General features: G+C 42.2%; 1 protein-coding gene across 1 annotated transcript in view; it reads left to right on the forward strand.

Moving 5' to 3' along the window:
• SUPT16H (SPT16 homolog, facilitates chromatin remodeling subunit) overlaps window positions 1-23,737 on the forward strand; it is a 3,088,153-nt gene that overhangs the window by 2,565,193 nt on the left and 499,223 nt on the right. Inside the window, exon 21 of the mRNA XM_044058195.1 lies at window positions 20,415-20,584. Within this exon, the coding sequence (XP_043914130.1) occupies window positions 20,415-20,584 (170 nt within the window). The remainder of the gene's footprint in view (window positions 1-20,414; window positions 20,585-23,737) is intronic.

Raw genomic sequence — 23,737 nt, forward strand, 5'->3', positions numbered from 1 at the left:
TTTTATTTTAGTTTATATTTGTTAACCGGAATGGTCTGACTGGACACAGGTCCATTTTCAGCAGAGGCCCGGGAGAAAAGCTCCACCGTAAGTACAGTTTTACACAGTGTTAAAATACAGTATACAGAGAATTTTCAAACAATATGTTAAAATACAGTATTTAACAGAAGACAAAAGACCTATTTATATAGAAAAAAATAGTTACACATGGTTAATACAGAATAAGTATACAAATTCAATCAGCATTTAGTAGAAGACCTAGACTGTAGTATATATTACAGTAGGTATATTAGGAAGTGAGGTATATAAGTGGAGTAATTTGAGGACTTATGTAATACATGGGCATAGCCACTTATTCTTTAAGTGTGTTCTAAGTGAGTTTTTAAAGTGAGAAGAGGTAGGGGCAGAAATCAGAACAGGAGGGAGATTATTCCAGGTTCTAGCTATGGAGTGGGAGAACAGTGCTTTTCCTGCAGTATTGCTAGCCCTAGAGATGCAGAGGAGGAGTTTGTCGGAAGATCAGAGAGGACAATTTGTATTATAGTGAGTGAAAAGTTGGCCTAGTGCAGGGTTTTTTTTGGATGTGTTACCACATTGTAGGCAATGACTAAGTGTGGTGATAGGTTAGTAGCTGGGGAAGTTCCAGCCATTGCAGTTCCCTTAGAGTTTGGCAGTGGTGGAGTTGTTTGCAAACTTGGCAATTTTATTACAACATGATTAGAGTCTGGCAAGGTCAAGTTTTCTAAGCTGTGTAAGAATTGGAGCAGTATACATCAGGTAGACAGGAGGTGAGTTTGGGCTAGGGTAATCCATACTCGTTTCGAAAGGGATTTCCTGTGCCTATATAATGTTCCCATTTTTTATGGACTTTTTGATATTTCGTGAAATGTGGATGTCGAAGTGTAGATTTTTATCCATTTCAACACCTAGGAGTTTGATATGGTCAGAGGGAGAGATGATGCCATTTTTGGAAGAAATAGTGAAGGATAGAGGGGTGGAGATGGTTTTGTTGGGGGTGAAAAGTAGTAATTTGGTTTTATTAGGGTTTAGGATAAGTTGGATCTGTGTGATCTAACTTTCCACAGAGCCTAAGGGTTCCCGGGTGAGTTGTAGGGTGGGAAGTGATGGAGCTGAACAGATGAGTTGAATCAGCATATTGTAACTGAAGCATGCTGTGTGGTGGTATGGAGATTATTGGTAAATATGGAGAAAAGAATTGGGCCTAATATGGTGCCTTGTGGTACGCATATGGTAGTTGGGAGTAAGGGGGGACAGTACACTTTGCCATTGGACAGATTGTTGTCTATTTGGCAGATAGCTTTTAAACCAGGCTTTAGCCGAAGGGGCAAAGGTTAAGGGATGTCAGGGTGTCTAGTAAGGAATATGAATCCATGTCAGTGATATTGATTGAATTATGATTATGTAAAACATTGTTTACTGGCTTGTTTTAAGTTAACTCCTGAAAAGTATAGAAAAACTTTTTGTGACATCTGTCCCAGACACAGGGGGTAAACTAGTGTTTTCAGAAGGCCCGTCAGATCCCTCCACTCCTTTGAAGTCTCTAGATTGTAGACCTCTTCAGGTGCCCGCTAGGCCCCTTAAAATTAAAGACAAAAGAAAGCCTCTCTCTCCCACTTCTGAAAGTGTGCCTGACTTGCAGGCCTTCAGTCAAAGCCTGTTTAATGCTTTCACAGCCTTGCAGCCTACCTCTACTGTGATTGCTAACATATCCCCACCACTCCTGAGCCTTAGACCTCAGATCCTAACATGAGGAAGACTTCTGATTCCTCTGCTGAGAAATCTCTATCTAACACTACTTCACACTGATTCCCACACAGGGGGAGTCACCCAGGGACTCTCTAGTCCACGATTGGCCCCCCAGTTTGCTCTATGCTTTCCCTCAGTTTCCTCTGTTACCAAGAGTGATTCAGAAAGCCATATCCTTGGGAAGCAAGATGATTCTAATTGCCCCACACTGGCCTCGCCAAGTCTGGTTCTGAATCTGAAGTAGCGGGTATCAGGGGCTGTGAAGTCGCGTCACTGAGTACCGGCGACTAGCTTAGGAGAAGCGTTGTCGGCAGCTTTGGACCTAGGCGGCCTGTCTCTATCTTTGCATTTTTTCGGAATGTCTGTAGTCGGGTGGCTTACCAAAGCTATATCTGGATAATTAAACAGAGTACCAAAATATTTAGAAGTGTAAATATACCGATGAATAGTTCATTGTTTAAATAAGGCACAAAACGACAGCGAGGTACATCGTGGTCAGGGCCAAGGCGAGGAATACATTATGAATGAAAATCTTTGAGGCATTTGCTTTCTACAAGAAACACAATTATTGACTTTTACTGACATCGGTTTAGAGCAAGAAAAAGTTTCCTCAATGGGGTACTTGGCTTTTGTTGAAGACTACGGTTCTGAAACCCGAAAATGAAAATTTCAGGAGTTGGCCGACCGGCACTTGCAAACTGCTTCTGCTTCGGGCACCGCACGGCAAGAAAGACTGGTGTAATGGTGTCGGCTGCATGCTTTATACCCCTGACTACCTGACGTCATGGAAGATGAGACAGCAACCGATGCAGGACCCAAAACTTTGATAATCAGGCCGACTGAGGGCTACTGAAAGCAGATAACTCAAATGTGATGACTGCAACAGTGAATACACTTGAACATCTACATTTATGGTAAATGTACACAACTGTATTTTCTCTGGGGTGCTCCTAAATGCAAGACAGTGGGGTACCTGTGTATTACAATATACAGGATTGGATTTTATCAGCCAAGTTGCATTACCAAAGTAAGAGTTGTGCAGTTTTCCTGTTCTCATAAATTACACAGCAAGGAGTGCTGGTGCAACCAAACACAAAAACACTCAAGCTAATGCATTAAAAGTTGGGGCCAGGGGAAGGTAATTATGTATGTGTTTTAATGACCAGATTAGTCTCGTCAGGCTTTATGGTGTGTTTTCGGAGAAAATAAAGACAAAATGGGCTAACACCCATCACTGGTCTTTTAAAGCAAAGAAAAATCTGGAATCAACATTCATTTGACACGGTGGATTTCAGACTTTTCTTTCTGTTTTAAGCAGTGATTTGGGGTAGTATTTGTACTCAACTGGGGAACTACTTTTTTTTAGTGAACAGCGTGTGGTTTCATCCATCCGATGTGCTATCACCTCCCCCGTAGTGTCATAATCCAGTCACCTGGTATCGGAATAGAACTGTGTTCCTGATCTTCCAGTGTAAAAGCTGAGTGCATTGTTCCTTGAACATTTTCAACTGCTGGTTTAATTTGATTATCTCTGCTTCTTCCAGACCTTTGACAATACCACCACATAGAAGACTGCTTATCAAACTACTAGAAGAGTGATGTCAAAAAATTACTTGGAAAAAGGATAGAGAAAATAGTGCCAAAGGATTATTTGTGGAAAGAGGGTAACCAGCGGTGTGCTGCAGGGGTTACTGTAGGGGACAGTGTTCTTTATGTATTTGTCAGGTTTGATAAGGGTTTTGAAAACAGACTTATCTCTGCAGTTGACAGTAACACCAAAGCAAAGCAGTGGTTAAGGATGGAGAAACAAGTTTGGTAGGAGATTTGAAAATATGTTTAGGTAGATTGCATCTTAAGGCAGTGTGCTGCACTTTGGTCCCAAAAAGTCATGGAAAGGACATGACTTGTGGTGACTGTCAGACGAAAAGACTGATAATGGAGTCTGCGTGTTATCAGATGTAGAGTAAAAATTGGAGGGAAAGGCCAACAGGTACATGCTGAGGGGGGCATGGACACCAGAAATAGAGAGGTGGTTATAAAACATGATAGGACCATGGTGAAGGCCATATTTGGTATAGAGCGATGTCTAGATACGGAAACTGTGGCAACAAGAGCAAAACAGATGTCATTATAGAGTGATGTCTAGATAAGGAAACTGTGGCAACGAGAGCAAAACAGATGTCATTATAGAGCGATGTCTAGGTAAGGAAACTGGCAACGAGAGCAAAACAGATGTCATCATAGAGCGATGTTTAGATAAGGAAACTGTGGCAGTGAGAGCAAAACAGATGTCATTATAGAGCGATGTCTAGATAAGGAAACTGTGGCAACAAGAGCAAAACAGATGTCATTATAGAGCGATGTCTAGATAAGGAAACTGTGGCAATGAGAGCAGAACAGATGTCATTATAGAGCGATGTCTAGATAAGGAAACTGTGGCAACGAGAGCAAAACAGATGTCATTATAGAGCGATGTCTAGATAAGGAAACTGGCAGTGAGAGCAAAACAGATGTCATTATAGAGCGATGTCTAGATAAGAAAACTGTGGCAACGAGAGCAAAACAGATGTCATTATAGAGCGATGTCTAGATAAGGAAACTGTGGCAGTGAGAGCAAAACATGTCATTATAGAGTGATGTCTAGATAAGGAAACTGTGGCAATGAGAGCAAAACAGATGTCATTATAGAGCGATGTCTAGATAAGGAAACTGTGGCAGTGAGAGCAAAACAGAGATGTCATTATAGAGCGATGTCTAGATAAGGAAACTGTGGCAACGAGAGCAAAACAGATGTCATTATAGAGCGATGTCTAGATAAGGAAACTGTGGCAGTGAGAGCAAAACAGATGTCATTATAGAGCGATGTCTAGATAAGGAAACTGTGGCAATGAGAGCGCATCAATGTTTATGTAGTGAAATTTGCTTTCCATTAGCTTAAATCAGTAGCTCGATAAGGAGTCTTTTTTTTTTTTTGGAAAAACATCTTAAGCATCTCACAGTGAATGTTCCCTGGTTTGCTTAAAGTAAAATATGAGAGGGTTCTTCCTACTCATTTTTTCAGTACTGCACTTGCAGCTGAAAATCTTGCTGCCAAAATATTCTTGTCATGTATCGCACTGTTGAGCTGTTGCACTAAAAATGTAAAGGGTGGTAGGTGAAGTTTTGGGCCCTCAGAGTGTAGTGCACTTCATGCTAGGTATGGATGTTCTTCATCTCACATTGCTGCAGTCCTTACACTTGGGTAGTCCGCTGTCCTCGGTCGGCCCGAATATCAAAGTATTAGGCTGACGTCGGTCAAGGCGCATAAGACTGACATCAGGACGTCAGGGTACAAATGCGCCTGACCGACGTCATATCCTCAGTCTTTTTTGCCGCATGGTCCGATGCAGAAGCAGCGTTGCAAGTGCCGTTCGGCGTTCTGAAATTTTTTGAAGTCGGAGTTTTAGACCGAGTCAAAGTTGGCTAAGTACCCCGTTGGGGAATATTTTAGTTTTTTCTTGCCTCAGTGGTTTACCGGATGTCAGAAAAAGTGAATAACTGTATTTCTTGTGGGAAACAGATACCACATAGAGATTATCATACTTTGTGTATTCCTTGTTTGGGGCCTGAGCACGACGTTGTTGGGTGTCGCTTTTGTGCTAGGTTCAATAAGCGCACTATTAAGCGAAGGTTAGATTGTGCCAGGTTGGTCTTCGGGAAGCGGTGCAATTATAAGATGCCGTCGGATGCTCCGACGCCCGCTTCTTCGAAGAAGGGCAAAGACAAAGCAGCTAAACCCAGGCAGGAAGAGTCGTCCGTACCGGACGCCGGTTCTTTAGAGGCGTCGGTGGAACCGGTGGTTCCACCGGAGGCTTCTCTGGAGTCCCAGGGAGAGACTTTGATTTTGCAGGATGTGGCCTCTCAGGAGGCAGGTCAGGCTGAAGGGGGCTTCTCAGGTTAGGTGGTTAGGCCCTCTCCTTCTATTTCCAAGGCTTCTCCCAGAGGCAGGCCAGGTTTAGCTTCTGTTGGTGTCACTCCTAGTTCTTCAGGATCTGTGCCCAGGAAGCACATGCTTAAAATGGCAGAAGATTTAATTACTTTGATTAGAGGTTCTTTGCCCCCTCCTGATAAGAGGCCTAGGGTGGAACCCGAGTTGGGGAGTTTTGAGCAGGCTTCAGATGTTTCAGAGTCTTCGGCTGAAGACTTGCAGGAGTACTCTCCTTATTCTGATTCTGATGCAGATGATTCGACTCCTTCTGCTTCTCCTCCAGAGGATTTTTCTTTTTCAGAGACTCTTCATTCCTTGAGGGAACATTTTAAGTGGGAAGGTCAGGACTTCTCTGATTCCAGGAAGAGGCTTAGGGAATTTTTGCTTTTACCCCAGCATAGGCCTTTGGCTATACCACCTGTTCTGGATGTTGTGGAAGATGTGTTTGCAGAGGCTTCACTAAATCCTGATTCTTTGCCTCCTGCTCCTGTTAAACCGGATAGGTATTACAGGGTGCCTGAGGCTCATAAATATCTTTAAGAGTCCTAGGGCGGACCCAGAAACACTTAGTCAGGGACCTAAGGGTGTCAAGGCCTCTGTTGTAAAAAATCCGGTTCCTCCAGATAAAGAGGCCAGAGCTTTGGATAGATGGGGAAAGAAAGTCTATACTTCTTCCACCTTAGCTATGAGGGCTTTGAATTGCCAGTTTCACATGTTGAAATATCAAAACTATCTTCTTTCTCAACTGAAGTCTAAGGTAGATGCTCTAGCGGAAGGCATTGAGTGTAAGGAATTACAAGATTTGGTACATGTCTCTGAACAGGTGGGTAAGCATTCTTTACAATGTGGTTTTGATGCTGTACAGGCCTCGTCTAGGGTGGCTGCCACTGGGTCAGTTCTTCGCAGGCACGCCTGGCTGAGGGATCAGAATTTATCTGACCATGTTAAGACAAGGATTTTGGATGCTCCTTTACAGTCTGATGTGTTTGGTTCACCTGTGGAGTCAGTTTTGAAGAAAATGGAAGACAAGGCTAAGTCTATGCAGACTGTTAAAGATTTTTTGCAAGTCCAGCCTCCGAAGTTTAGTAGGAATTGGCCTGCTAAGGGGTGGATGTACCCTTCTTATGATTCACAGTCTAGGGGTAGATCTAGACGTGGTAGGGGCAGAGCTCAGAGCTCCTTCAGACCTAGAACAGGGAGTTCTCCTGCACAATCTTCAGGTGAGGGCAGGGGCCAGTCCTTTCGTAAACAGGCCCAATGACCTACCTTTTCAGCTGCCAGATCCTTCTTGCCTGGCAGCACCTTTGGGAGGAAGGTTGGCACTCTTCAGGGAAAATTGGAGTTTGATTACCCAAGACAGATGGGTATTGGATATCATACACCAAGGTTACAGGTTTTATTTCCATACCTTGCCTCCTTTCAAAGGCATGCCGGACGTTCCTCCTCAACAAAGACTAGAGGCTCACAAACAAATTTCTCTGCTGCTCCAAATAGGGGCCATACAACCGGTTCCTCTGCCAGAAGTGGGCCTAGGATTTTATTCTCGCCTGTTCCTAGTACCAAAGAAGGGGAACACGTGGAGACCAATTTTGGATTTATCTATCCTCAACACTTATCTGGACATTCCCAAGTTCAAAATGTTGACGTTACAACAGCTTTTACCTCTGCTGGGCAAAGATCACTGGATGGTGACTCTGGATCTCAAGGAGGCTTACCTTCATGTTCCTATCAGGCTAAGTTGCAGGAAGTATCTGCGTTTTGGCTGGGACTTCTCATTATCAGTTCTCTGCATTGCCCTTTGGCTTATCTACTGCGCCCAGAGTGTTCACGAAGGTTCTGGCTCCAGTGATAGCTTTCTTCAGGCTAAGAGGAATACAAATCTATCCTTATTTGGACGATTGCCTGATTCTGGCCCAAGGAAAGGACGAACTTCTTCATCATTTGCAATATGTGATAGCAGTGCTAAGATGCCTGGGGTATTCTGTGAACGAAATAAAGTCCAGTCTAGTACCCTCTCAGGACATGTGCTTTCTGGGTGTGAGACTGAATACAGCATCCCAGATGGCCTTTTTGAGCCCGGACAAACAAAAGAATCTTTCTCTCTACTTCCATCAATTGTCTCATCAGTCCAGGCTGACTGCAAGTTCAGTCCTTCAAGCCTTGGGGTTCATGGCATCTTGTAGTCTGGTGCTTCCCAATGCCAAACTGCATATGAGGAAGCTACAATGGTATCTCAAAAATGTATGGACACAGCACTGCCAAGATATGGACACTGTCATTCAGATAATACCTTGCATTCAAAAGGAATTTTTGTGGTGGGCTCAGGAATGTCACCTAAACAAGGGACTCTCTGTGACCCGGCCAGAGGCGAGTCAGATTCTAACGACAGATGCCTCAGACAAAGCTTGGGGAGCTCATCTAAATGGAAAGTGGGTACAAGACACGTGGCCTGCCAGACTTCAACATCTACATATCAACTTGAAGGAGATGTTAGCAGTCCAATTTGCATTAATAGCTTTCAAGGATTTACTTCTTCCAGGGCAGGTGTTGGTTCTAACAGACAACACAACTGTCATGTGGTACATCAACAAGCAAGGGGGAACACATTCTTATCCTCTATGCAGACAAGCAATGATTTTGTGGGACACTGCTCTCAGTTTACAGCTAAATCTTCAGGCAAGGTTTCTGCCGGGAGCACAGAACTCCTTAGCAGATGTGTTGAGCAGGCAAATTATGGATCCCCACGAGTGGAAATTGGATCCTCGTGTATTTCAGAAATTGACAGTGTTATGGGGAACTCCAGACATAGATCTGTTCGCTTCTCCACTAGACTACCAGCTGCCAAAGTTTTGCACAAAAAGGTTTCATCCCACAGCTTGGAAAGTGGATGCTCTTTCATTCAATTGGAACAATCTTCATGTGTATGCCTTTCCACCTCTGCCTCTCCTCCCAAAGGTACTCCTGAAGGTCAGACAGGACAAGCCAAAGATGATTTTAATAGCTCCAGATTGGCCTCGACAGCACTGGTACCCATTACTGAGAAGTCTGGTGCGGAGCCTCCATGGCCTTTGCCTTGATTCCACACCTGCTGTCTCAGGAGAACAGTCATTTACTCAATGTCAAACTTCACTCTCTTCACCTGACAGCCTGGCATATTCTGTTTTAAACTCTGGAGGGTCTCAGCTTCCACAGCAAGTTTTGAATGTTATTTTGGAGGCCAGAAGGCCTAGTACAAGGAAAGTGTACGCAGATAAATGGAAGAGATTTTTATTTTGGAGTACAGCAAAGGAATTTGATGTTTCTAAGCCTAATTTAAGTGTGGCTCTTCAATATCTTACTGAGTTACTGGACAAAGGTTTGTCCTTCTCTTCTATTAAGGTTCATGCTGCAGCAATTTCTGCTCACTATGACTGTGACCCACCATTGTTTTCTCATCCTTTGTTTAAGCAATTCCTTAGAGGGGCAAAGAATATAAGACCCCACGGAGAGCTCCTACTCCTGCTTGGGATCTCAATTTTGTGTTGGAGAAACTCACTCTACAACCTTTTGAGCCTGCAGCTACTGCTGAGTTGAAATATTTATCATGGAAGACTGCTTTTTGTTGGCCATTACCTCTGCGAGAAGGGTTTCTGAATTACAGGCCCTTATGGCAGTTGAGCCTTTCTTAATTTTCCATAAGGATAGGGTATCTTTACGTACTAATCCTTCCTTTATGCCTAAAGTGGTTTCTAGTGTGGCTTTAAACCAAACTATTCATTTGCCTACTTTTTATGCAAACCCCAAAATAAAGGGGAAAAGATTTTGCACACTTTGGATATACACAGGCAGTTGCGATATTATTTGAGCAGAACTAAAGGGTTCAGGCAGTCTCAGCAGTTATTTGTTTCTTTTGCTTTGGGTTCTCAGGGCAAGCCTGTGTCAAAACAAACTATTTCTAAGTGGATTGGGTTTTGTATTGCTTTCTGTTATTCCCATCATGGTAAGGAGATTCCAGCTGGGATTAGGCCTCATTCAACTAGGGCTACTGCCACTTCTACAGCTTTTTTAAGGGGGGTGGCAACTAAAGATATTTTGGAGGCAGCTACTTGGAGTTCAGTGCATACTTTCTCTAAGCATTACCACCTTCCACTTTACTCTAAATCTAGGGCTGGTTTTGCCACTGCAATTTTACAGGGCAATGTTAAGTTGTCTATCTCGCCTTCATCTTGCTGGATGGGTTCGGAGCCGACCTCGGCTCCGACTCGGCCACTCTAAAAGCTCGAGAGTTGGTTCCACCGGCTCGAGGCTCCCCTTATATCCCACAATGCTAGGCGAGAGTTACCTCAGATCTCGTTTGCCGCTACAGCATCGAGGTGTTGGTTTTTTCTACCGGCTTGTTGGTAAGTGTATTTTTTGTGAAAATACAGACTTAAAACCCTGTATTTTTAGGTTTAATTATATTTCCCTTAGTGTAGTGGATTTTTACCCCTATTATCCGAAAAATCCCATTTTTTTCCCACAAGAACTTTTAAAGTTCTCTCTCGGGCCTTCTGGCCTTTCCCCATCCCCTAGTGGTGTGTGTGTGTTACTCTTAACTAAACTTTAGTAAATTGTTTATTTCTGAGTTTTAAAGTAAAATTAGTGTAATCAGTGTGTCTGTTGTGTGTGTGTGATTACACTTTTTTGTATAAGATGTCTAAAGACACAAAGGTCTCAGGCTTCAAGAAGTGTGATGCGTGCTGTCAGAAAATGTCTCTGACAGACGGTCACACTTCTTGTGTCTATTGCCTGGGGCCTTTGCACCTGCAGGACTCCTGTGCTGTATGCCATGGCTTCAGCCCCAGGGTCCTGCAGGAAAGAAAAAATAAGTTTATCCTACGGGGTCTCCTAAAGCCTGAGTATTCCCTTTCTGTCTCTGGGAAGCCCTCTAAGGCTTCTAGGTCCTCAGCTCCAGCTTCTGAGCCGAGACCTAAAGCTACAAAGCCTATGTCTGCGTCGGCTCCGGCTGGAGCCCATGAGTCTACAGCTTCTGTGGTTCCCTCGGCTCCGGCTGGAGCCGAGGTAGTAGAAATTCCCTTGTCGGCTCCGACCAGACCTTCGGAGCCGACATCTAGGAAGAGATCCAGGTCACCATCCCTTGGCTCCGTTCATTCGGCTCCAGCATCTCCTCTGCTGTCTGAACGGAGCCATAAATCTCACTCCTCTAGGTCATCGAGGCTGTCGGATCATGACCTCCAGAGGGTAGTGAGTCGACTTCTTAAGTCCGAGGCACTGGCCCAAATGCTTCAGAGCCCGACTCATCAGTCGATGCCTGTCCCTGTCCCTGTCCATCAATATATTCCTCCTCCGACTCCGTTGAGCTCGGAGCCGGGGCGTTTCGGAACAGAGACTGTGGCAGCGTCGGAGCCGATACAGGTGTCTTCGGCTCCGTCGTCGGCTCCGATTTTTTCTTTCGAGGATTCTCGGCGCCGGACTTCCCTCGTTGGCTCCGAGGGAGTGAGTGGCATCGGACCCTTGTCCGACCCCGCTCTTCCTCTCGGAGCTTCGGCGCTGGTGAGTTCGGCTCCGACATCGGCCTCGGAGCCATCACTGTCGGTGCCGAGGGAGGTTCTCAGCTTCTCGGAGCGGGGACCTTTGGCTTTGCCTGACAGGGGTGCGTTCGAGGTCATGCGGAGTGTGTTAGAGCCTGGCTCTACTCCACAGTCGGCTCCATCCGCCCCTCCCTCTACGGTGCCTCAGGTCAAGTCGACTCACTCCCTCATCCCGGACCGCAGAGAGCCAACTCCTCAGGAACCCCCTGTGGGGATTTCATCCTCTTCCGAGGCCTCTCCTGATTTGGCAGAAGAGCCCCCTCGGAAGAGGAAGTGTAAGAGGAAACACATTGACTCACCTGAGTCCATCACATCTGACACAGATTTAGATGATTCCGAGGGTTCCCCCCGTTCCCCTTCTGAGGATGTCTCTTTTGCAGACATTCACGAAATCCTCAAACAGAGGGGAAATTGGCCAGCCCTCAGCCCTTCGGAGGATGAATCTGTGTACCTTGAGGCATTCGGCTCTCGTCCTTCCACCTCCTGGGTGTCTCCCCCCTTTGACCCCCTCATGCAGGTGGTAGCTAAAAAGGCATGGACGGCTCCTGATTCAGTGGACCCCACTCCCAGGAGACCCTCAAAATTTATAACTGCACCATCAGACAAACAGTTCTTGACAAAAGGAGTTTCTGTGGATGCTATGGTGGTAGCTGCTGCCACTAAGAAGGAACTAGCTGATCCTTCAGTACCTGTCCATCCACCTAACAAGGAATCTAGGTCCATGGACAGGTACGGGAAGCGGATGTTCTCCTCAGCGACTTTTACTATGCGTTAAGCTGAATTACCTGTGCCATTTCACTCGTCTTCAAAGGGACTTGATTAAAGAAGCGAGTGACATGTTGAAGGATCCTACAGCTGCGGGTTTTCAAGATAAGATGAACACGCAGCTGGCCACCCTTAACTCCATAGCCAACTCCTCCATGCGCCTCCTTTCTTACGCGGCTGATGGAGCGAGTAGGGCCGCAGGGACAGGTGTGGCCTTACGTAGGCATGCCTGGATGCGGCTATGCAATTTCGCGGACCCCTTCAAGACGTCTTTCACTAACTCCCCGTTTGATGGATCATCTCTCTTTGGTCCTCAAGTGAAAGAAACCTTGACTAGGTGCGAGACTGATGGCAAGACTCTTTCTGCCGTCGGAGTCCGTTTTTCTACTCCTCCTAGGCCTTACCCCAAAGGCCAGAAAAGTGGGAAAATGTGGTTCCGTAAACAAAATCAAGGGACTTCGCCTGACGCACAAAGTCGTTACCCCGCCAGAGGCAGAGGCGGGGATAACAATGGTAGACGTCGCCCTCGAGGCAGGGGGGCTCCGCAGAACCAGGGCAATCGAGAAGTCTTCTCTGATAAGCCCTTTCAGCATCCCTGAGGTGTTGCCCGGCTGCCCATCTTCGGAGGCAGTCGGAGGAAGGTTGTCACTGTACCCAAAAGCCTGGCTATCCCTGACTCAAGACAAATGGGTACAGTCCGTCATTTCCGAAGGCTATTCTATCCCCTTTCTTCGCATTCCGCAACAATCAAAAAAATCCCTTCCAGATGTTCCACCCGCTCAAAGGGATCTAGCTGTTTTGGAAATTTCAAAACTGCTTGCAAAAAGAGCAATTCAGCCAGTTCCAGCAGACCAGCAAGGATCCGGAATCTACTCAAGGTTCTTTTTAGTTCCAAAGAAAACAGGGGACTGGAGACCAATTTTGGATCTCAGTATCTTGAACAGATCAGTCAAGAAAACAAGATTTCGGATGGTCACGCTGCAGTCCATCCTTCCCCTATTGGGAAAAGGAAACTGGATGTGCTCTATAGACCTTCAGGATGCGTACTATCACATAAAAATGAACAGACGCTCCAGAAGATTCCTCCGCTTCAGGCTGGGAACCAGTCATTTTCAATTCAGGGCCCTGCCCTTTGGTCTCACCACTGCCCCGGTGTTTACCAAATGCATGGCAGTGGTAGCTTCTCACCTGAGACGACAAGGATTCCAGGTGTTTCCATATTTGGACGACTGGCTCCTCACAGCTCCCACCAAGCATCTCCTTCTGATGGCCAGGGATTACACTTTTCGCATTTGTCAAAAGTTAGGCATTTCAATAAATTGCGAAAAGTCTGTTTTGTCGCCTTGTCGTACTATTACCTTCATAGGCGCAAATCTAGACACAGTAGACATGTCTGCGAGGCTAACAGATCAGAGAATAACAGACATACACAGACTGGTTGTACAAAAGCAAGGTGAGGCCGATACCAATGCCAATAAGGAGATGAACAGATATCCACAATAGAACGAACCAAACTGTTAGATACTGACCAACTCAAAAACTGCAGAAAAGACTCTGTGACCACCCTTTCACGAACACTGCTTTATTGTTTGACCTAGGTTTCGTCCTTACGAACTTCCTCAGAATACAGTCTATCATTCTACCCCATTTATTTATACAGTGCTGATTATTCAATAATCATTTAATTAATGACCTAATTTCCCGCCATACATTCTTAAAAGGGAAATGGTATTATTCAAAAAATATATTCTTGTTCATTTAAAATCAACACATATAAGTACATTATTCACTCATACACCTTACAATTTAATATATACAATCTAATACAAAAATTAACTTGCAAATTTCTAATAATGTATATCTAATTGTGTATATAAATACGGTTTTGTCAATTTTACAATGAATTTGTAATGAATGTTATATTACCCTATTTAATACTGTTGTGCTATATGTGTACCATTATAAGTATGTTTGTTACCCCTATAGTATTATTGAATATTTATATTTGTATATCTTTATTGCCATGAATTCATTTATTAATCAAATATGTGTCATAATTTGTGCTACTAGTATATTTACTTGTAAGCAAAAAGCTTAACTATATTATTTGCAATATATGATATATATCTATTTATTTTGATCAGTTAATATATTTATATTTTGATGTATAAAAATTGCACCCTATTAGTATAAATTACGTATTATAAATGTATATGTTCATATTGTATTCCAATATTTAATCTTATGATTTCATATTGTATTTAAATTATGTATTTATAAATATGTTACCTTGTATATGGATATTATACTATATCATGCGTTATATATTCTATTTAATTTTAATATTGGCATAATACTCATGTATTCATTTATACCAGGAGGTATACATGCATTAAGCAATATTTGCCATTTTAATTCTTCCATGTCCAAATGATATATGGTTGTCCTTCCTTGTAGATCTTGTTTAATTTGAGTTACAACCATAAATTTAAAAGTATGATCTTTGTATTCCATAATGTGTCTTGCTAAAGCATTACTATTCTTCTGATGTTGAATATCCAATAAATGTTCTTTAATTCTTTCTCTGAATTTTCTTTTCGTTTTTCCCACGTAAAATACATTACACTGTTGACACAAGGCTATGTATACTATATTAATTGTGTGACAATTATAATGTCCGTGTATTGTTATATTGCATTCGTTAATAATAATACTAGAACCTGTTACATGGATATAGTTACATGTCCTACATGCTCCACATTTAAAATTTCCTTTTCTTGCACTCGTACATTGTCCAGTATTTCTTTTGTGTTCTAATATATTTTTGAAGGAAGGACTTTTCTTATATACAAATTTTATTATTCCAAAAAATACTTGTCTCCCAATTTTGTCATTAACAAAAAAATCCCAATTTCTCTTAATTATACCTTCTATGTCTTTGGAACAATCATCGAATTTAATGATATATAATGGAATGTTGTTATTGAATTGTTCATCCATTCTATCTTGGTTTTGATTCGATATTATACCAGTATTTAAAATTGCTGTATAAATACCATTCCTTCTTTTGTTTATTATTTCTTCATATATCTGAACACAAAATTGTTCTGGATATCCCCTGTTCATAAAAAGCTGCATAATGTATTTCATTTCTGCTATAAAGTCAAGCTCTTCACTGACCATTCTGGCCGCCCTGACCATCTGCCCCTTCACAATGGCTTTTTTCTGATGGTCAGGGTGCCAACTGTCGAAATGCAAGTACGCATTTGAAAATGTGGGTTTTCTATGTATTTTTGTGTTCAACTTATTTGTTTGTTTGTCGTGTGTTATATCCACATCCAGGTAATTAATGTTGTTTTCTTGGACATTGTAAGTAAACTTCAAAAATTTTACTGTATTATTAATATACTGTAAGAATGTATCCAATGTGTTTTTATTATTATTTGGATTCCATATAATAAAAATATCATCCAAATATCTGGTATACAAAATAATGTGTTCACGAAACTCTGTAGTAAATAGATAGTTTTGTTCCCAATAACTCATGATTAGATTTGCATACATGGGGGCACAAGGTGCCCCCATTGCTACTCCACTAATTTGTTGAAAATAGCTACCTTCGAAAAATATATAATTGTTATTCAATACAATTTCCATTAAATTTATTAATGTATTGATTTGATCTTGTTCATATAGCTTTGTCAAAAAAAGTTGTTCTTCCAGCCATAAAAGGCCTACATCATGGGGTATTGTAGTAAATAAACTTACTACATCTATTGTTATGAAAACATATTCTTTTTTCATATTGACTTTATTAAGTCTACTCAAAAAATCCCATGAATCTTTTGTGATGTAACTAAAGGATTTCATACTTTCCTTAAAAAAATGATCCAAATATTTATTATATTACATGTGACACTTCTGTTTCCATCTACTATGGGTCTGAAATCCAAATTATCAAGACCTTTATGAATTTTTGGTATTCCGAAGATACCACTGATTACTGGATATTCATTTCTCAAATAGTTATACTCTGTTTCAGTGATACCCCCTTGATATAGCATATCTTCCAGCTTTGTATCAATTCTTTTATATGCTATATGTACTTGGTTTCTACTTATTTCTACATATGTTTTATTCATTAACATGTTAGTCATATATAAGCTGTAATCGTTATAGTCTAATATGACTATACCATTACCTTTGTCAGGTCTCATGACTCTTAATGTTGGATCATTTTGTATTTCTTTCAAAAGCTGTTTTTCACTTGCTGTAATATTGACATTTATTATATTTATATTTTTTATAGAATTGTCTTATGTCATATTCTGTTCTCCTTTCAAATTGTATTATTTCCTCATTCATGGGTGGATTGAATAAACTTGGTTTCGTGAACACATTATTTTCCCCAATATTACATGCATTATTATTATTGAAGTATACTTTTAAGTTTAATTTTCTAGAAAATAACTTTAAATCTAATATAGATTGTACAATATTGCCTTTAATACATGGGACAAAATTAAGTCCTTTTGAAAATAAATTTGCATGTGCTGTTGTGATATCCTTAGAAGAATAGTTATATATCGTATAATCTTGCTTTGTATTCTTTATAACAATTGGATGACTTAAAAATTGCACATTATGTTCTATTGGAATATCCACATTTGAACATATCATTGTTTCTACATCATAGGGTTGCTCATGATTGTCACATTGTGTAATATAATTGTCTGGATTTTGATTGATACAAAAGTTAACTGAATATTGCGAATAATCTAGCATATTTGTATTTTGCCTATCTACATTTGTTTCTATTCCATCATGTGCACCATTGCTGAAATGTACTTCATTGTATTGATACGTACTTAATTCTAGTAGTATATTATCATCTTCATTATAATTATTCACTTGAACCAATTGTGTATCCAAACAACTACTATCATGATATTTTCATACACAGACTGGTCTCACTCCTTTTCAACAACAACAGAATCAAAGCCAGGTTAGTTCTGAAAGTGTTGGGAATTATGGCGGCTGCCATACCTCTGCTTCCATTAGCCAGATTCCACATGCGAATCCTTCAATGGATGCTCTTTACACAATGGTCATACCAGCAACTTCCAATGTCTCACACCATTATGATCACGCAGACGTGCAGAAATCATCTCATGTGGTGGATGTCTTCCCCTCAGCTCTTGTTGGGAAGACCCTTTGTTCCTCCCCCTCCGGTTGCTAGTCTGACAACGGACGCCTCCCTGATCGGGTGGGGGGGGGCATTGTCAGGGCAGGACGGTCCAGGGCACATGGCAACCAGACGAATGCCACTTGCACATAAATGTTCCGGAGATGAGAGCAGTGCTTTTAGCGTTGCAAGCCCTTCAAGACTCTCTCCCCTTGGGAACGATCGCAATCCAGACAGACAATATGTCTGTAGTGTGGTACATCAACAAACAAGGCGGAACCAGGTCCTACCCCCTGTGTCGAGAAGCACTCAGATTGTGGCAATGGGCGATTTCTTCTTAGCGTTTTCTGATAGCAACGCACATCCCCGGGAAGTCCAATCAAATTGCGGATAAGTTGAGCAGAGCTATCCTCATGCCTCACGAGTGGTCTCTGAAAGACTCTGTAGTGAGAGAAATTTTCCTCAAGTGGGGTCAGCCTTGCTGCGATCTTTTTGCTACTCCCCAAAACAGCAAGTGCAGAGAATATTTCACTCTATTCCCTTTACCAGGCCAACCCAGCAGAGACGCTCTAGTCCAAGTTTGGCCCCGGGGACTTCTTTATGCATTTCCTCCCTTCCCACTAATCTCTCAAGTGATACAGAAAGCTATCGCTCAGAAGGCCTCATTGATCCTCATTGCTCCTTACTGGCCTCGACAGGTGTGGTTCCCCTTTCTACATCAATTTCTATTGAGCGACCGTGGCATCTGGACCTAGTTCCAGATCTTTTGATCCATCAGTCGGGTCAGGTACATCGCCCTCCCTCTCTGAACCTCACTGCTTGGTTCCTCCAGTTCCAACCTTAGCCAGGCTTCCTCAATTATCTCACTCTGTTCGAGATATTTTGATAGCTTCCCATAAATCTTCCACTCGGAAGATTTATTTGAGTAAGTGGAAACGCTTCACTTATTGGGCTCAAGGAAGGGACATAGATCCTTTCACTGCTTCCATCCAAATAGTCCTTGATTTTCTAGCTGAACTCTTCCATGCAGGTTCATCTCCCTCTACTCTTAAAGTTCAATTGGCAGCTATTTCTAACTTTCATGTGGGTATTTCTGAATCTGCCCTAATGTCCCACAAGCTTTGTAAAGCATTTTTGAAAGGAGTTTTTCTTCTCAGACCTCCTATAAGAAATCCTCCTTCTCCTTGGGACCTAAATTTAGTTCTGGCTTCTTTGATTCTTCCACCTTCGAACCTGCAGTCTCCTGTTCCTTAAAATTGCTATCATGGAAGACTCTCTTTCTGGTAGCTATTACTTCAGCTAGAAGAGTTTCAGAACTTCAAGCACTCAGCTGTCGACCTCCTTATCTATTATTTCATAAGGACAGGGTATCCTTACGAACGAACCCGTCCTTTTTGCCTAAGGTAGTCTCGACTTCAAATCTAAATCAAAGCATTGACCTCCCTGTCTTTTTTCCAGAATATTCCAATAGATCTGAACAAAAATTACACTGCCTAGATGTTCATCGTCAATTGAGGTACTATTTAGATAGAACAAAACAATTGAGAAAATCTGACCAACTGTTTGTCTCCTATGCGGAAGGCAGAAAGGGATTTTCAGTTTCAAAAGTATCATTATCCAGATGGCTTACATCTTTGATTTCCCTTGTGTATGAAATTAGACACCAAAAGCTGCCTAATAAACCTAAGGCCCATTCCACCAGAGCTTTGGCTACTTCTTTAGCCTTCCAAGACAGACTGCCTATTGACACCATTTGTGCAGCGGCTACTTGGGCTACTCCTCACACTTTCATTTCTCATTATAAGTTGGATTTAGCTTCTAGGCATAGAGCTAACTTTGGTTCCACTGTTCTCAGGAGTCTGTTCCGTTAGGCCACCCGGGACAAGGTGCTAGGGACGCGGTCCCATCCAGCAAGATGAAGGCGAGATAGACAACTTAACATATAGAAGTTATGTTCTTACCATAACGTTCCATGTTGTCTTCTTCTCGCCGCCTTCTTGCGTCCCACCCTCCTTCCCCCTGGCCTGGACAGACCTAGAGGAGTTGTGATTGTGACCTCTCTTTCTACCACCTCCTTACTTAGGCATATGCTGTTTGCATATTCCCTGAATCAGGATGTAGGTCACCCTTCTCCCTGTTGTCAGAGGTGGACTCTGTTTTTAGTTTTTTCTGTTATATACTTTTTCTATTATAAGCTGGGGTTAGCTTACAAACGAGATCTGAGGTAACTCTCGCCTAGCATTGTGGGATATAAGGGGAGCCTCGAGCCGGTGGAACCAACTCTCGAGCTTTTAGTGTGGCCGAGTCGGAGCCGAGGTTGGCTCCGAACCCATCCAGCAAGAAGAAGGCGAGAAGAAGACAACTAACATGGAACGTTATGGTAAGAACATAACTTCTATTTTTAGCAGCTCCTACTGCTTTATAGTTTGCCATCCTCCCTTCTCTGCTTTGGGATTCTACCCAAGTGTAAGGACTGCAGCAATGTGAGATGAAGAACATAGTACAGTTTTGTACCTACCATAAATGTAGATGTTCGAAGATCCACATTGCTGCAGTCCAATTTACCCTCCCTCCTTCCCCTCTGTAGTTAGAGGCGGTTGTGTGGTTTGGGTTGTACATATTGTGGATATTGTATATATTGTACATATGATTAGTACTAGGGTGGTTGGTTGTTTTTTGCTGTCTTTTGGTTTTGACCTTTCTTTTAGGGTCTTCTGACATCTGGGGCAAGAAAAGACTGAGGATATGACGTCGGTCATGCGCATTTGTACCCTGACGTCCTGATGTCAGTCTTATGCGCCTTGACCGACGTCAGCCTAATACTTTGATATTCGGGCCGACCGAGGACAGCGGACTACCCAAGTGTAAGGACTGCAGCAATGTGGATCTTCGAACATCTACATTTATGGTAGGTACAAAACTGTACTTTACATTTTGTAAAAATATTTGTATTTGCTTTTTGATGAGTAAACATACCTCCCATATATTCCTGATAGTCATGTTTTTACCAAGGAGCTTCTGCTTAATTTGCAGTCAAGTTTTTTATAATATCTCAGAAGCTTTCCTTGTGGTTCGGTGTACCATTAGTCATGCCTTGTAATTTTGTGTGTTGCCTGTGGATGTTACTGTTGCTGTTCTGATGTGTTCCTTCCTTTTTTAGCCTCCTTTTGTCGTAACGCTGGATGAAGTCGAACTTGTCCATTTTGAGAGAGTGCAGTTCCACTTGAAGAACTTTGACATGGTGATCATTTACAAGGACTACAGCAAGAAAGTGACCATGATTAATGCCATTCCTGTTGCCTCCCTTGACCCTATCAAAGAGTGGCTTAAGTAAGTTCAGTTTTTTTTTTTTTCTTGTCTCTTGGTCAGTTGTTTACACTTCTCACAGAGGTTTTTTTTTTTTAAAAAAAAAATCACAACATGGAACGAGTAATGACAGTACTAGGAATCGTATTTACACGTAATGGTTTTAGCTGCTGCACAAGACAGGTTTATCTAATAACTGTGTAGTGCCATTTGTAGTTAGTCTTGCAGTGTCACAAGGTAGTGCATTCCCTTAGGATCTGGTGTGGCCAAACATGACAGATTTTCAAGACACAGGATGTGAGAATTTTTCTACTGTACCTGTTTACCAGAATATTAGCATGTTGGGAGCTGTTTATTTGACGTTAGATGTCCAACAGTGTGCGACTGAGCATAAGCCCTTTTTCAGCGTAGGCCTGGGGAGAAAAGGTCTAATACAGGAAAACATTAAAATACACAAATAATTAAACTAGCAAAGCTAAACACGCATTAGAAAACAAACCTTGGTCTAAATAACAAAGACCAGTATATACAGATTTGACGGTGCATTCATTAATAAAACTGATAAGTTCTGATAAGTAGGTATTAAGAGAAGAAGAGAAGAGGTGGAAACAAAAGTTTAAAACAAATTGAATATATGACAAAGGTAGGAAACAAGTAATATAGAAATTACAAAAGGGAAACAAGTAGAGTGATGTAAAAAGTTAGTAAAAGGGATACAAGGTAGTAAAGTAGTGTAGAGCAAATTTTTATAGAGAACAGTAAGTATACATAAATGATTGAGAAAAGATGAGAGCTGTGTTGGGTACTTACAGGGCCTGGTCCAGGAGTTTAACGAGTAATGTTTGAGAGATTTTTTTTAATTCATGAGCACTTAGATGTCATCCTGATAGGAAAAGGTAGTTTGTTCAAGGATTGAGCAATAGAGTAGCTGTACAGATATTGACCAATAGTCCTTTTGGGCTTATAAATTTCCAAGAATAATTTGTCAGAGCTCCGAAGTGTCACAGTTGGGGTATATAGAGTGAGATGAGGGAAGAGATGCCAGAACAAGAGGGTAGGTATGTTGAAGATGGAGTGAATGATAACCAGTTGAAGTAGCAGATGATGGGGAAATCGACCAGTTAAGAGATTTGAGAGAGAGAATGGTGGTTCATAGCAGACCTAACTACTTTATTGTAAGGGATTTTCAGATTAGATTTTAGAGAAGATTGCAGATTAATAAGGATCTGTGAGCCATAAAAAGACTAGGAAGGAAGGTAGACATATGCTAGAAAGAATCTGGAATCATTGGTGAGGAATTTTCTATTTCTGAGAATCATAGTTACTGTTTTTATTAAGCAGACACATGCCCAGATGTTGCAGATCTTGCTGGCTTTGAATTGCATGTCAGTCCCATAGATTTTGGTTCCTTCAGTGTCTACCCTGGCCATTTTCAACTGCAGAAATTTTACCAAAGAGTAGACTGCCATGTGGCAGTTGCTGATGTCACCTAGTCATCAGCAGCCAATTTTAGTACCCGAGGACATCACCCAGTCGTCAACAGACACTTCAAGCACCTCGGCCTGTGTTGGAAGGAGGAGAGCTCACCTGCACTGTTATACTAGGATGAGGAGGAAGAGAGCTCACCTGCACTGTTATACTAGGATGAGGAGGAAGAGAGCTCACCTGCACTGTTATACTAGGATGAGGAGGAAGAGAGCTCACCTGCACTGTTATACTAGGATGAGGAGGAAGAGAGCTCACCTGCACTGTTATACTAGGATGAGGAGGAAGAGAGCTCACCTGCACTGTTATACTAGGATGAGGAGGAAGAGAGCTCACCTGCACTGTTATACTAGGATGAGGAGGAAGCGAGCTCACCTGCACTGTTATACTAGGATGAGGAGGAAGCGAGCTCACCTGCACTGTTATACTAGGATGAGGAGGAAGAGAGCTCACCTGCACTGTTATACTAGGATGAGGAGGAAGAGAGCTCACCTGCACTGTTATACTAGGATGAGGAGGAAGAGAGCTCACCTGCACTGTTATACTAGGATGAGGAGGAAGAGAGCTCACCTGCACTGTTATACTAGGATGAGGAGGAAGAGAGCTCACCTGCACTGTTATACTTGGATGTCAACAAGACAAGACTGGTAATTAATTTCATTTCAATAATGGACACTCCCTGGGGAATGTCACACCAGTGGTTAGGAGTCATTTTGTTCCAGTTCTCCACCAGAGAATATATACTTCTGTGAAACTTTAAATTTAATGTGGAAGCATTTAAGTGAGTTTCAAAAGAAAAGCCTAACTTTAATGAAAAGTGCCTAGTGCTGTTGGACAAAAATGATCCAAAACCTTTTTTCTTTTCCCCAAGTTTTCCAGATATTCAAGTATAATTTTTAGTCAGACTCTCATCTTCCCGTACTTTAAAAACCCAACTGCTTCTGCAGAAAGGAGGAAGGTGACTGGTATCTGCAGTCTTGTTGCTGTAATGTGGTGTTTGCCAATTCCTTGCTTAATGATTAGGAATTAGTAGCAGGATCCTGGATCATTTGGCCAGAAGGTGTACACTTCAGTGACTGAAATATACAGGCTGTAAGCTGACAGCCATTTGTTTCAGTAGTAAGGATTATATTTTGAACCTTATGGAGGGAAATGACAGATTCAACGTTGACTACCCTGAGAAGACTAAGTTTACTAACCTTATCAAGACATCTCACACAGTGTGCTATTAAATGTGGTTATCATGCCACTAATGCATCTGCCAGGGCTGCGGCTACAAGTGCTATTTTAAGGAGAAATTACTCGCTCAGAATTCATTCCCAGCCTCAGGATGTTGAGATGGGCTACAGATGTTCTTCATGTTTCACTGTTGCAGTCATTACATTTGGGTAATCTGCAGGCAGGTTGCCCTCTGTCGGCCTGATTAACAAAGTCTTGGGTCCTGCGTCGGTTGCTGTCCCTTCTTCCATGACGTCAAGTTGTCAGGGATATAAAACATGCAGCCGACGCCATTACATCAGTCTTTCTTGCCGCGCGGTGCTCGAAGAAGCACTTTGCAAGTGCTGGTCGGCTGACTCCTGAAATTTTCGTTTTTGAGTTTCAGAACCCAAGTCTTCAACTAAAAGCGAAGTACCCCGTTGGGGAAACTTTTTCTTGCTCCTTACCGATGTCAGTAAAAGTTAATTGCATTAC

The sequence above is a fragment of the Protopterus annectens genome, chromosome 16.part0 (assembly GCF_019279795.1).
Source record: "Protopterus annectens isolate FY-2018-M chromosome 16.part0, PAN1.0, whole genome shotgun sequence".
NCBI classification, from domain to species: domain Eukaryota; kingdom Metazoa; phylum Chordata; order Ceratodontiformes; family Protopteridae; genus Protopterus; species Protopterus annectens.